The 14,696-nt window shown below is 57.0% G+C and overlaps 2 protein-coding genes across 3 annotated transcripts in view; both read left to right on the top strand.

Moving 5' to 3' along the window:
• Positions 1-2,776, top strand: part of UNC5B (unc-5 netrin receptor B) — an 80,499-nt gene extending 77,723 nt beyond the window's left edge. For both annotated transcript variants that reach the window (XM_042908553.1, XM_042908554.1), the window contains one exon: positions 592-2,776. In XM_042908553.1, coding sequence (XP_042764487.1) covers positions 592-757 — 166 coding nt within the window. In that variant the 3' untranslated portion in view covers positions 758-2,776. The remainder of the gene's footprint in view (positions 1-591) is intronic.
• Positions 2,777-14,490: 11,714 nt separating this feature from the next.
• Positions 14,491-14,696, top strand: part of SLC29A3 (solute carrier family 29 member 3) — a 43,057-nt gene continuing 42,851 nt past the window's right edge. The window contains exon 1 of the mRNA XM_042908552.1: positions 14,491-14,562. Coding sequence (XP_042764486.1) covers position 14,562 — 1 coding nt within the window. The 5' untranslated portion in view covers positions 14,491-14,561. The remainder of the gene's footprint in view (positions 14,563-14,696) is intronic.

Consider the following 14,696-nt stretch of genomic DNA (forward strand, 5'->3'; position numbering starts at 1 on the left):
GGACGGAACAGGTGTTCTGGAAACGTTTGCTGAGTGACGGTGTATTTTGGTGTCGAAGCCCTTCTGGAGAATCTAAAATGCTGCATAAATATAATGGCAATAGTAATTATTAGAATTACATTATACTTACTGAGAAACCATTTAATAAACCTGCATTGAGCAGATGCCGCGTAGAAGACACCTGACTAGAAATGGATGGGCTTTACAAAGAGTCTAAGGCTCTGTTCCTGCTCTCGGGGTAGTGTGTGGGGCAAAACCAAGCAGGGAACAGATGCGGGAGGAGGAAAGATTGGAATGCTAGGTTTGGACAGTCTCTCCTGAGGCCAGTGTCTTTCAACGGGTAATAATAACAATGATGATGGATGATGATGAGCAAGACAGTTTCCATCTTAGGGATGAGGAAACCGAGGCTCAGAAAGGAGCAGTGGCTTTCCCAGGGCCACACAGCCCCCAAGCAGAGGGGCTAGGGTTCCGACCCAGGGTCGGGGGACCTCAGAGCCTTCCCACTTCCTGGTGCTCTGTCCACTTCCAAGCTCCTGGGAGGTGCTGAGTGTTGGGGGAGCCCAGTGACCCTCTCCTTCCCTCCGCCAGGTACCTGAACTACTTTGCCACCAAAGCGAGCCCCACGGGTGTAATCCTGGACCTCTGGGAAGCTCTGCAGCAGGATGACGGGGACCTCAACAGCCTGGCGAGTGCCTTGGAGGAGATGGGCAAGAGTGAGATGCTGGTGGCCATGGCCACTGACGGGGACTGCTGAGCCGCCCCGGACCGTGGACTGGGAGGGCTGGCAGGAGGCGGGCACAGAGGAGGCAGCCTCGTGTGAGGCAGTGCGGCCCCTGCTGCCCCCCAGCTCACAGCCAGAGGCGCCCCCTCCTCCTCCTCCCCTTGCCCCATTCCCAGACCACAACCAGCCTTAGCAAATCCATGTACTCTGTTGTCAGGAAGACCCAGTGTTCCTTCTCCACCCCTTGCTGTCCCCCCTGCCCTTGGATCTCCGTGGAGGAACTGAGACGAGGCCTCTGGAGGCAGCGAGGGGAGCCAGGAGGTGGCCCTCCCTCCCTCCTCCCACCCCCACCAGCCACCTCCGCCCCAGGAGCTCTGGGTGACGTTTGTCTTAGATGCGTTCTTCGGTTTCTTCCTCAGTTACTGGTTTCTCCCTCCCACCTAAGTCCTCTTCTCCTTTCACACCGTTTTCCTCTTTGAAGAGTCAAGTACAATTCAGACGAACTGCTTTCTGTCGTCCAAAGCAAAAAGGAAAAGGAAAGGAAGAAAGAAAGATTCAGACCCCTAGTCAGGCTCAAAGAAGAAAAAAGAGAAACACCAAAACCACAAGGGAAAAGAAAAACCCAGTTTCTTAGGAAACGCAAATGATTTATTATCCAGATATTTGGATAAGTCCTTTTTAAGAAAAAAAAAAAAAAAAGAAAATGAAAAACAACACAAAAAAATAGAAAACTCTTTTCTTGAGTGTGGATGAGTGTGGGCTTGCTCATGGTTCTGGCCAGGAGTGAGCGTGTGTGCGTGTGTGGGTGTGTGTGTGTGTGAGAGAGAGAGAGAGAGAGAGAGAGATTGTCAGGGAGAGAGAGACAGAACAGGGAACATCTTGCTGCTAATGATTCTGTCTTAGGCTAAATTCCTACAAGGCCTCAGTTTCCCCAGGTGTACAGGGTCGAACGGGGTTTTAGCCACGGTACCATGTTTCCCTCTAAAATTCTGAGCAGATGCTGAATCTTTAAAGACAAGGAGCCCTGAGATCTGGAGTGGGCTGGGGTCCTCCCTCCCGCATCCCCAGGCAGATGCCCCACAGGCTCCCTGGGCTGGCTCCTGGAGAATCCAGATTAAGAGGCCCAGGGATGGAAACTGGGCAGACCAGGCCAGCTGTGAGCCAGGGACAATGTTTCCAGTGCCCCGGTCTGGTGGCTCCTGGAAAAGGGGGTGGGGCCCAGAAGTGGGGCTCTAGCAGAGAAAGAAGTGGGCGGGGAGAGTCTCCCATGGGCACTTCTCTCCTTCACCCCAGGGTGGGAGCAGCCAGGTCACCCCTCTACCTAGCAGCCCCCAGACCAGGTGGGCTGGCGCAAATTGACATTCCGCTAATGCCCAGGAATCCGGGAACTGGTCTCCCCCAGCCTCAGTTTCTCCGTCTGTAAAGCAGGAGGGCTGGATAAGCGGGCCTCTGACTGCAGAAGCCTGAGCTTCTGGGCCTCAGCGTGGCTTTACGGAATGTGTGAGCAGTCAGCCCTGCGGGCCGGGAGGCTGGGAGGTGGGCGGGCTGGCTGTGCTCTACGCCCCAGTGAAGGAGGACCTGGGGAGGGCTGTTTTCCCAGCTCTGACCTCTACCGGCAGCTCCCTTAGCCCTGTTCTCACCCTCCCACTGCAGTCTGGGAGGTCTGAACAGGCGGGGCTGCCAGAGTGGAGGGGGCTGGTACCTCCTCACCAGCCTGCTCCGGAATGCTCCAAGGGCCCAGCAGGATCCCTTTTTGGCTGGCTGATCATGGCCGGGACCAGGCTCTTACGGCTGGCACAGAGGCCTCCTCGCAGGCCTCTCCCTGGCACCCGGGGCAAAGCAAGAAGTTCTGGGCACTGACCCCAGGGCTTGCCCCAGCTAGTCCATGACCAGCCTGGGCACATCCTGGCCCTTGAAAGTCTGGTATCCAGGGAGGAAAACAGGTTTGGGGGCTCCAGTCCTAGCCGGCGACCTCAGCCTACCCTTCCCTGCCATGGACTCGGGCTCATGGGGGTTCTCGCCCCCTGCCGGCGACCCTGGTGGGGGGTAGGTTGGCCACGGACAGACAGAGGCCTGCTCGGTTTGAGAAAGGATCTCTCCTATCAGCGCTGCTGAAGGAGCCGGGCCTGCACTCAGAGCTTGGCAACAACGGCTCTCTGCCCCAGGGCCTGTGTGGTGTTGCCTCGCAGGCCGCGAGGCTTCCCTGCCAAAGGTGCCTATCTGCTGTGGGCTCAGCATCCCTGATGAGTCCTGGCCTGAGCTGTGCAGGCAGGGGTGACAACATGGCCCGGAGAGAGCAGCCTGACCAGTGCCATGAGAGGCTTTACCTGGACGCTTCCCATCAGGCTCTGCTCACAGGCAGCCTGGAGTCCAAAGACCAGCACCCCAGCTCCAGCTGTGCCAGTAAACTGCTGTGTGACCTTGGGCATAGGACTGCCTTCTCTGGGCCTCACTTCCTTTTTACACTTGCAGCTGCTGTCTGACCGCCCTTGGGTTCTGACACACACGGACGGTCATTCTGGGTTTCTCGTGGGAGGGAACCCTGCCGTGTTCTGCCGGGCCCCTCCTCCCTGCCCCGCTCGCTCAGCAGCCACGATGGGAGCTCTTGGTGGATGAGGCCAAGCCAGCCGCACACGTGCCATTTCTCATCTGATCTCCAGAAATTGTGCACCAGGGCCTGGAGCACAGAACCGATTGGCTGGGGCCTCCTGGGAGGGTTCAAATTGTCCAGCTTTAGAAGAAACGCCGAGAAAGGGTTTGCTGCCTCCATCAATCAAACCTCTGCTGAGGCTGCTGTGGCTGCGTCCCTACGCTGCCCGCCTTAGGGTAGGATCAAGATTTCTCCTCTGATTCAGGCCTGAGAGGCAGCCCCACGTGGCCTGTGTACCCCCAAGAGTGGCAGATCAGGGGCCACCGCAGTCTTGCAGGGCCCTCCCGTGGGCGTTTACGTCTCTCATCTCCGGGGTGTGTGCTTGCGTGTGTGCGTGCCCCGCGCGCGTGTGCTTTTGTCTGCAGGCACATCAGGGTACCCCTCCGGGAACGTGTCCCCACCCGGGTGTGAGCGTGTGCCCTCTCCGAGTCCACAGGGTCAGTTGGTGTATCTTCTACGTGCCTCTCCCTCTGCTTTCTCTCGCAGTGACCTGGGCTCCAGAGCTCCGGGCCAGGGGTCCTCCTGAGGGTGTGGGGGACCCCATCTCCTGGACGATCCAGGACCCTCTGGTCCTTTCCCCAGCAACCAGGCAGCTGAGCTAGGTCCCTTAGTAGGCCCTCTGAGGGAAGGTGACCAGGAGTTCGGCTGCAGGGAGCAGATCTCCTGGGGGCAAAGGGCTGGACCCCCTGCCTGGGCCGTGGACATGCGTTATGTGTCCCAGGGATGTAGGGCTGCAGGGATGGCCCAATCCCACCACTGTTGAGTCTGTAAACTTCAATCTGTAAATAACGTTTAGCATTCCTATTGTAACAAAATTAATTTTTACAAAATAAATTATATTTCCTAGTCTAATTAAAAAAAAAAAACAAAAAAAAACCCTGGTTGTCTTCTGTTGTCTTCCTGACTGTCTTTCTATCAGCAGTTGGAACGACCTTCCTGCTTTCCTCACAATTCCACGGGTTTGGGATCGGGCGGTCGCTGTCAGAGCTCTCTGAGCTCCTGGAAACGATCAACGTCAACTGCTTCATTTTGCAGAAGGGAAAACTGGCCCCGAGAGAGGTTAAGGATTTCTCCGGGGTCGCGCAGCAAGTTAGAGCCCGTGCTGGATGCCAATCCCTGCTCCCCAGTCAGCACTCTCCATGCATAAGCATCCAAGGAGTGTGTTCAGGGGGTCAGTCCGTTGAGCCTGCTGTGGGCTAGGTGATCGGTGGAGATACCTGTAAGAAATTCAAAAGGGCTGAGGCAGAGGTCAGTTTAGAGTACTCACCTGAAACATAATCGTGCACGTAGAAAGGGATTGATGGGTGGGCTGCGATCGCGTGACTTTGGACCCAGGGCTGCTATGCGTGGCTGGGCAGGTTACACACTGAACAAGAGTACCATCCCTAAAGGGGAGGATGGGGCCATTCCCACAGAGGGTAGATTTGCGTGTTTATTGCGGGATGTTTCCAGCAGGTGGCAGTAGAGGGTCTTGTTCTCAGAAAATCAACCTCCTGGTGGTGTTAATTTTCCCATAGGTGGAAGTATTTCGAAGGGGCGTTTTTTTCCCCCTACTTTGCAGGAAGGTGCCGAATGACCGGCAGGGGCCCTGTGAGTTGGTCCTCAGGCCTCCCTGTGTGCGTTGAGTCTAGTCCCAGCATTTTCCAGCTTGCAGTGCCTGCTTCGCAGGGGATTCAGTGATCTCTGAAGTGTGGGGGTGAGAGTACCCTCTGGTCTCAGAGTAGAGACATAGTGTTCATCAGCGCAAGAGGGACTCTGAGAAGTCCTATGAGAACAAGCCGGTCTCTTCATGTTCATGTAGTGTGTCCCCGGTGTATCTGGCCTTTTTAACCTTTCCACGCCCTGAAGTATATGCATATGGTACATACAGGCCCTGCCAGCTCTGACTCTCAGGAACCTGTGGCAGGTGTCATTTTGTCGTCCCCCCAGGGGTAGGGAGCACCTGTGGGCAAGTCCCCTCGGAGCTCATGGCCTAGTGGGGCCGGCAGGACAGTCAAGGCACACACCCCCGCCACTCAGATCGTCGTCATTCCCTGGGGACGCAGGAACATCTGCATCGTCTGGGGCGGGTGTGTAGGAAGGGGGGTATCGCCTGAGGTGAGGCAGCGGCGCAGGGAGGAGGTGGGCAGAGTCAGGTGAGGGACAGTTATTTCATGCAAGTAGCCCTCACCAGCAGGCAGATTGTCTAGGGTCCCCTAGGAGTCAGGGGTACCCATTTAAACCACTCCCCCTCTGCCCACTACCTAAGCGGGAGGGCCTCTCCTTGCCACCTGCCTCTTGTCCGGTGACAAGAGTTCTGGCCTGGGGAGCAGGGACCTGGGTTCTAGTTCTGATGCTGTGTGGGTCCCCGTCCCTCCCGAGGCCTCAGTTTCCTTACCCATGAAATGTGGGCCTTAGACCCGCTGGTCTGTGAGTTCCTTCTGGCCGGTGTAGTTCCGTAATTTGGGTGTCCTGGTTCCAGGCGGGCTGTGACAACCCCACCCGGTGGTCCCTCCTCTGTCACAGTCCCGGGGGTGCATGAGGAAAAACCAGAAGCCGGCAGAAGATGGGCTGGTTCTGACCCTGTAACCGACTGGCTGCCCCATGAGGTGTCCTAGAGCAGGGCTGTGAGGTGACGAAGCTGGCCACCAGCTGCCCCCTTCCTCCATGAGGGGCCATGAGAAAACAAGTCCAACCCCAGCCTAGGGCTTGAGATCGTACATAGGGAGACCTCAACCAGTCCCATTTAGCAAACTGGCCAAAACTCCTGCCCGTTTCAAGGTGTGATACATGTTTATGGCTAAAAACATTTTTTAAGGAACAAAAGAATAGGTAAGAAGTAGATGCCTCTCACTCAGGTATCACCCCCTCCCCCCGCTCCCTCCCTGTCCCCAGTACCCCCCCCCCCCACCGCCAACCCCGAGAGATAATTGGTTCATTTTTTATATATCCTCTCAGGAAGATCTATGCAAATACAAACACACACGTCTACACGTAAATATTTAAATATAATGGATCTGATCCAAGAGTCTCAACCCCTTGAGGTATAAACATGAAATACTTTTATTTTTCCAATAACTGCTCGGAAATTCGTTTTGCCGACACTGTGTTTCCCACAGGATAACAGGCCCCCTTAATGACGTCCCCATGGAGGTCCCTAACTTTTCCCTCCCTGGCTGTCATCAAGACGGTCTCAGTCTCATTCTGGTTGCTAAGGCTCAACCCATCCATCTCGGATCTCCAGCCTCCTGTTTAAAGCGTTTGGCGTGCCTGAGTAGGCCTCTCGGGGCTGTGGCTGCCTGTTCTCCATGCTGTTCCCTTCGCAGCCTCAGCCCAGGGGCACCTGCCTCCCTCCAGACCACTCCACGGGAGAAGCTGCCGTGAAACCGGGCACTCTGAGCTGGGCACTGGCATCTCACACCAAGAGCCCAGGCTTCTTAGCACTTGGCCCTGGAGAACTGAGTGACTGTCTTCAACAGAAGTCTGTTTCTCTCACAATTGCTGTCCTGGATTCAGCATTCCAGGGACAGGAGGCACTGGAGATTTGGAGCTTCCCCAGTGCTAACTTTTCCAAACACAAACTGTCGGGGCAGGGAGTGGGGTTCCACGGTCATCCAGCACACCGTGTCTGTCGGTCAGTCCTGGGCACGAGGGCCAGGCCTCACACACTGCCCTCAGAGCCTGTGGCCTAATGGAGAGACAGAGAAACCGGTGGACAAGGGGGCCACGGAAGCCCAGAGAGGCTGCTGCCTCAGCCTGGGAGTCAAGAAAGGCTTTCTGGAACAGTGATATTTTAGAACACTGGGGTTGGTTTCCCTGAGCCATAGTTTCTCAGTTATGTATTTTAGGGGAGATGCTTTTAGGCAAAAGTCTGCAGCAACTTTCTTTTGTGAAATGTCTTGCTAAGAGAAGATACGGATGCCCCTTCAGCAGGTAATGGGCCAGATGTCAAGGCCGCTGTCAGCCGCAGGTGCTGAAATAGTCTCAGGGCCCGATCTGGGTGTGGGGGGGTGGGGGGAGTGTGAGGTGGTGACCTCTCAGAAACCCTGACCCAGGAGATGGGGGTAATCCCCGGGAGGGGGCACCCGTGAGTCTGTGCTCCTCCAGCAGCCATGAGGGCCCGACCCAGCCCAGGCCTCACTGCAGGTAGCTTGAATCTACCCATCGCAGCTCCTCAGCCTGGGGAGCTTCCCCAAGAGAGGGTCCGGGATTTCTGGAAATTCAGTCAATGTTTTTGGATCTAATCCATAGATGAGCACAGCACAGGGGATACCGGGCGTTAAGTCATGCCTAGACTTGGCCCTCTAGCAGCTCACCGCAGAATAAAAAGTGAGTTTCCATAGTACGCAAGGACCGGGAAGCAGCCAGCTGGGAGTGGCCCCAACACGGTACGAACACGAAGCGGGGATGGGGTCATCCCGGCTGCCTGCCTTGTGGTGGTGTCTAGGCTGGTGGGGGGGTAGGGGTGGAGGGCTGGGCGCAAGGAACCACCAGGTAGCAGGGACCGTGTGATCAGAGGTATGGAGGTGAGAAAGCTCGTAGCGGAGAGACTGAAGGATCAGGCTGGGATCTGGGAAGGTCAGAGGGGCCATCCTGACCCAGCTGCCAGGGGCCACCCACTCCAGGTTCACGCAGATCTGTTCCTTGACATTGGAGTCGAGGGCTTGGTCTAGAAGCCTGGCTCAAAAACAGATGCCTCCAGGATCCAGGCTGCGCATCATATGGATAGAGAAGCAGCCATATTAATACTTTTGCCCCCTTGGCCAGTTCTTGAAACACAAGGCCGTCTTAGCTCGCTTGCTTCCTCCTTTTGTTGGGAGCATGGATCTCCATCAAGCGGCCTCTCACCTGTGGCCTCAGCGTGCTAGGGAGCGATAGGGAGACGTGGAGACTGTAGCTAAGTAGAGACCATACAGCCCAGTGGAGAGGAAAGCCCTCACCACTGGCTCTAAGTTGTGGTTCCAAATAAGACCCCCCCCAGTCTAGGATCTGCTGGGCACCAGTGGGCTGTAGAAAGGTGCTGAAGCAGGGGAGGGTCAGGCTCAGAGCTGCTCTGGTTCAGGGCTTTGCTGGCTAGGACGGTCCGGAGCCCCCGGCCCTCTGTACAGACCGCCGAGAGGCCCCTGCCTGCTTGCCACTTGGCCGGGATTGTGTCAGAGAGACAGTGGCGCCTGCCTTGGTGCCCCTCCGCATCCCTTCACGGGATGGTGGCCGTGGCTGGTCCTCTTCCCAAGGGCTCCCCCACCGCCTGATGAAACCTGAGACAGGGCTTAGCTGCCAGGCCCCGGGGCCCCAGCAATTCCCCTACCACCAGGTCCCCAGGGACAGATAGATGCCCAGTACTCAGATCAGTAAATACTGTGATTACCCAAGGGGGTTACAGTGGGCAGAGGCTGTCGCTATGAATTGCAAAGGTTCACTGAGATCAGTTTCACTGACTTTTAGAAGAGCGGAGGTCGGGGGCGGTGGAGGGGGGTGGCTGTCCTTGGCCACCGTCTACTTCCATTTCACCTGATGCCAGAATTCCCTCCACAATAGCCCAGACACAGGCTTGTCCAGACTCCACTTGACTACTTCCAGAGATGCTGAACACACTACTTACTAAAAGAATAATGATAAATGTTAGTGATTGGGTGCTTACTTATTTTCACTGTAAGGGCTAATTAAAAAAAATTTTTTTTAATGTTAATTTTTGAGAGAGAGAGAGAGAGAGAAAGTGGGAGAGGTGCAGAGAGAGGGAGACACAGAATTGGAAGCAGGCTCCAGGCTCCGAGCTGTCAGCACAGAGCCCGACGCGGGGCTCGAACTCACGGACCGCGAGATCATGACCTGAGCCGAAGTCGGACGCTCAACCGACTGAGCCACCCAGGCGCCCCTGTAAGGGCTAATTTTACCCTCAGCTAGTTTTACCATCACTAGGAGGATGTCTAAGTGTTACACTCCCTGCCAGCTTCTCAAAGATTTGGACACAGCTCTCACGCTCCACCCTGAAGCCATTCTCCCTCCATCCAAACACTGCCAGGTCCTCACGTGACGTGGGTCGGCCTCCACATGCTCTTTTGCTCTCCCTCCGGCTCCTGGTGGCCTGTCCCCCTTCCTTCGACTCCCGCGGGGGCGTTATGATGGGCCAACCTCACAGGGTCGGGGAGACATAGAGCCGCTGGCAACTGGGAGGTGCTGAGCACAGGGCTTAGTCTGACCCTCTCCTGGCTTCGGATCCCATCCCCTCCCTAGGACGGAGGACAGCAACGGCCCTGTTGTAACTGGAGAGAGGAAAACAGAAGCCGATGGGGTACATTCGGTGTTGAGAAATGAGGATGTGCCTCCCTGGTGACTTCTGTGTTCTTCATCGAGTGGGAGGCGGGAGGCAAGGCCATCTCGGGGCGGGGTGCGTTCGGGGGTCTGAAGCCAGCGAAGGAGGAAGGTGGCAACAGTTCTGACGGAGAGCAGGAGCTGAGATGTGCCACGGGACCGCTGGCCTCCCGGAGGCCCATCGCAGGTTGGTAAGCACGACCTTGGAGTAGAACCCTTGCCTGCTGCGCACTTTCTCCAGCAAGGCTCATCCGCTCAGATGTAGGTGGCTGCATCCCGGGTTGGCCAGCAGTACCACCAGGAGAGGATGGGCATGGGAGTGTCGGGCATTGCTGAGACTCTACTGCAATTATGGACTGTGGGCTCCAAGCCGACTCGGGGTGGAGGGAAAGATGCCCGAGGCATGGAGGGGAGATGGAGGGGTCAAGGGCTGGCATCTCCAGGAAGCTCCAGCAATCGTCCCCAAAGGGAGCCGTTGGACGCAGAAGGAGAGGTAGAGTGGGGGGGGTTGAACTGGTGACACGAGAGCAGAGAATTAAGGCTCGGCAGTTATGGATGAGTCCCTGTCTCCCAGGATCCACGTGCCCCGCTGGCGGGCCCAGTAAAAACCCCCGAAAGGCAGGACGTGCAGCCTCACTGAGCCAGCCCGCACGCACTGCAGTGACGGGGCGTGATCACAAGATGGCCTGCCAACCCCATGCCTGGAAGCCTTAGCACACACCTGGCTGCCCTCCTAAGCGCTGGCTGTGTGAATTTGCAGGAAGAACCTGCAGACAGGTCAGCGGGCTTTGGGTAAGAGCTTGTGTGACCCACCCCTCTGACGATGACCCTGACTTGGCTTTCAGTAAGGTGCCAATCTGAATCTGGGCTCTGCCACTTAGCTGTGCGACTCTGAGCGAGATACTAACCTCTCCGTACCCCAGGGTCCTCATATGCTAAATGAGGCTAATCAGAGTACCTCCCTCATGGAGCTGTACATTGGACTCGAGCCAGTGGTCCCCACGGGACAGGGAGGGGGGCAGGGGGCAGGGGCAGCCGGAGCAGAGCTCTGTGAAGTCTCGCCTTCCTTGCCAGGCATCGGTACTGCTCACTGAACCCCTCCTCTGTGGCGTTGCTCTGAGTCAAGTTCTGGGTCTCTCGAAAAAACATCCGCCCAGCCCTGGGAGGCCAAGTACAACAAGAGGGACCTCCCGACTGTGCCCCCTCCCCATCAGGGACAGCATCAGCCTTTAGGAACATCAGGAACAGTCTTCAGCCTTTAGGTTCTTGTCATTTCCTTGTGGACAGTGGCCATTGTCTCAGCTGTGCAGGATGGTGTATAGGTAGGAGCCTCTTGGGGAAATCTGGCTGCTCTCCCCGATCTGGACATGGCATCAGCTTCACGGAATAGCCAGCTTGCCTGAGCGAATGTAGATTCAAGACAGGTCTTCTGCCTTCCCCCCAGCGACCACACAGGGGCCCCCAAATCCTCCGAAAGAGTGTCCTGGAGCCCCCTGCACCTCCCTCCTCCTGCCCACCCCATCTCCAGATTGCAGGTAGGGTCCAGGTGTCCGGGGCAGGGTGTTACCAACTGTATAGAATTGGGTGGGGGAGGCGGGGCTAGGAGCCAGGACGGTTCAAGGCCTAGAAGGGATAAGATGCTAAATTAAAACTTCCCAAATGTGGATCTGATTTCTTAGGCTGGACAAATCTGTCAGATATTGAAGCCAAGTGGCCCCAGCCTCCAGTCCATTGCCCTGACTTTGATCACCATGGTCACCTCTCTAACCCCCCTGGGACCCGTTCTCCTCATCTGCGAACACTTATGGAAGGCTGTCGCCTACAGGGTGATGTGCACATGTCCATTCTGGCTTTCGTGACCATCCCAGCCCTCTCTCACAGCCTCACAGCCCTCCCTCCGTGGACATGTTGCTACTCTGCCCTCTGCCTTTGTTCAGCCTTCTGCTCCTTCTGGAAGGTCCTCCCTGCTCTCCTCAATGGGCCACAAGCGTCCTATCCAAGGTCACCTCTTCTGAGAAACACTTTGTAGAGGCTACTTTTAGGCAACTGGCTTGGGCAAGGTAAAAGGGCCCGCGGTGAGCACCCAAACAGGCTCCTTAGAGAACCCTAGGGGGCTTGTACCAAAAAAGGAAAATTCCATACATTCCCACACCTCCTCACTCTCTCCCCTTAACTACAGCTCCTCTCCCACCACTGCCTCCAGACCGACAGGCTCTCCTTTGTTCCCTTGCAGTGTATTCTGTAAACTTCTATCTCCTTTGTTCTGCCTTGGGCCAATCCTTTCACTGCCCCCGACACCAGCCCACCTGATCCACCCTTCTCCCTCCATCCCACCTCCCACCCCACCCGCCTCCAGACCCTTGGGAAAGGCACATGATGGAGACGCAAACAGGTGCCAACTTTAGAGTCAGACACACCTGGGGGGCAAACACAGGCCCCACCGTCCTGTGACCTCGGGCCAGCTACTTAACCTCACAACCTTGGACTTGCACCCTGTGAAATTGGGCTCACAAGGATGCGAGGCTTCAGCGAACGCGGACGGGTGCCCAGTCCTTGCTGACTCCGGTCACCGGCCCACCGCTGACCCCGCTGCACCAGGCACGTCCCTGCAGGGCTCCCAGTGTCCTCTGCGCTCACTGGCCTGTCTCCCCTGCGGAGGGTGGGAGCTCCTCCAACAGGAGAACCCAGCCCTTTGTACCTTTGGGCCTCTGCACGATTCTCGCCCTCGATACTTCTGACACCAAATGTGGGGGGCGGGGGCGGGGGGCGGTTCCCCACCAACAAACCGATTCTCCAACTCTCCAGACACCGTGGGGCGTCCTGCAATTCAGTTCAGTTCTGACACGAACTACCTGGAGGTGGCATCAGTCCCGGAAGACTGTCCCCACTTGAGACACCAGTCTCAAGCATGGGGTGCCCAGGGCACCCAAACTTCTGTCTGACTTGGCTGTTGGCTACAAAGTCAGGGGTTCCTATGACACCCATCCCTTCAGTTTCCGTAATTTGCTAGAATGGTTTACAGAACTCAAGAAAACACTATCACTGGCTTATCGTAAAGGATGCAGATGAACAGGGTCCAAGGTCCCAAACAAAGGAGCTTCTGTCCCCATGGAGTTAGGGTGCACGACCCTTCCAGCAAGGAGATGTGTTCGCCAACCCAGAAGCTCTCCGAACTCTGTCATTTAGGGGTTTCTATGGAGGCATACCGGCATGATCCGGCATCGGCCATTGTGGTTAAGTCAATCTCCAGCCCCTCTTCTCTGCAGAGGTGGGGCGTGGTGTTCAAAGTCCCAACCTCTTAATTTCACACTTGCTTCCTTCGGCACAACCAGCCCCCATCCCGAAGCTATCTTGGGGCCCAGTAGGAGTCACTTGATTAGCATAAACCCTGGCGTGACTGAAAGGGGCTTGTTATAAACAAAAACCGCTCCTCTCACCCGTATTACCCAGGAAATTCCAAGAGTTTCGGAAGCTCTCACGTCGGGAACCGGGACAGACCTATGTTAAATAACAAAATTCAACCAAGTAAATTTGAGAATCTAATTGGCTTTATTAAATGATTCATGGGGCCGGGAAGCAATCCATCTAGCAAGGAGAGAGGCACTCGGGAAAGTTGTACAAAATGGAAGGTTTTTATAGACGGAGGGTGGGGGTGAGAACGTTATTAGCAAAACAAAGTAAATAAATAAAGATTGTTTCAGAGAAGGTTGTTTGCTAGGGGAAAAGCAAGAGCCTTATCATGCGGATTGCCTTATCTTTCTTTGAGGGAGGGGAATGGAGAGGACCCTAGGTGACAGATTCATTGGGGCTGACGGAAAGTATTGCCTGACTGACCAGTTAAGGCCACCTTTCTGGAGGGGAGATTGAAACTGTGCTGAGTTTGGGGATTAAGCTCCGGTTTGGGAACTCAGTCTAAATGACCATCTGGGACCTGTGGCTTTCTTTTCTTATATCACGATATCACAGGTCCTCATTGCAGGGCCTGGCACGCAGTAGGCCTATTGAATGAAGGAAGCCCGGTGTTCTGAGTCTCACCTTGCCCCAAGGGCACCTAGCACTGAGCCCACCCTGTGCCTTGGGGGGCATCCATCACAGGCCCGCAGGGGCTTTAGAACCGCGGCTCCATCTTGGTTTCCCATATGCCCAGCTCTCCTTGCCCCTCAGGCATGTGAGGGGTTAGGACACAGTGGACCTAAGGCGCATGGCAGAGAGAGAGGGTACATCGGGTAAAGGTGGCCCCCTCGGCCTGTCACTCAGACACAAATGTCTGGGGGCTGGTGGGAAGGCCTGGCAGACGATCCTGAGGACCTTGTGCCCTCCAGCCCAGCCACCCCTCTAACTCAGCCAGACCAGGAGTCTCCGGAAGGCGGTGACAAGGCAAAGCGCCATGGCGCTCGCCTGGCATACAGAAGGCCCGACACCACGCGCAAAAGCTGGGTGGCTGGGCCAGCAGAGGAATCAGGGAGGAGTGAGGCGCTGCAGTTAGAGGGGGCGCCCTCTGCGGGAGTCTGGGGGCAAGGTGGAGCTCTTCTGGGTCCCGGGGTGCAGGCTTTGGAGACGATCGGGTCCCCGGGTCCGGCTCCCGCGGGGGGGGGGGGGGCGGGGAAGGAGCGCGCAGGGCCCCCGCGAGCTCCGGGGCCAGCACCGGCGGTGCACCGGGCGGCCGGCGGCTCGCTTTGCCCGCGCGTGCAATGGGCGCGTAGCCGCAGCCCGGCGCCGGCGCGCGGGGGCCGGCCCAGGACAAAGGGAGAAGAGGGTTTGCAAACCGGGAAGCGCCGGCGTCAGCGGGCCGGGGCGGGGCCGGGAGGCGGAGCTCGGCCTGCGGCCCCGCCGAGCCCCTAGTCGCAGTGGCCGCGGCGGCCGGGGAGGCAGCGGCGGCGGCGGCGCGGCGGCGACAGTAAGTGCGGGCCGGAGGTCGGGCGCGGGCCTGGCACCCGACCAGCTCTTCAGCGCGGTCCCCTGGGGCTCGCGCTTCGGCGGCCTCCCCGCACGAGCCCTCTCGGGGACTGCTCCACGGGAGAGACCTCAGGG

Source organism: Panthera leo, chromosome D2 (assembly GCF_018350215.1).
Source record: "Panthera leo isolate Ple1 chromosome D2, P.leo_Ple1_pat1.1, whole genome shotgun sequence".
Taxonomy (NCBI): domain Eukaryota; kingdom Metazoa; phylum Chordata; class Mammalia; order Carnivora; family Felidae; genus Panthera; species Panthera leo.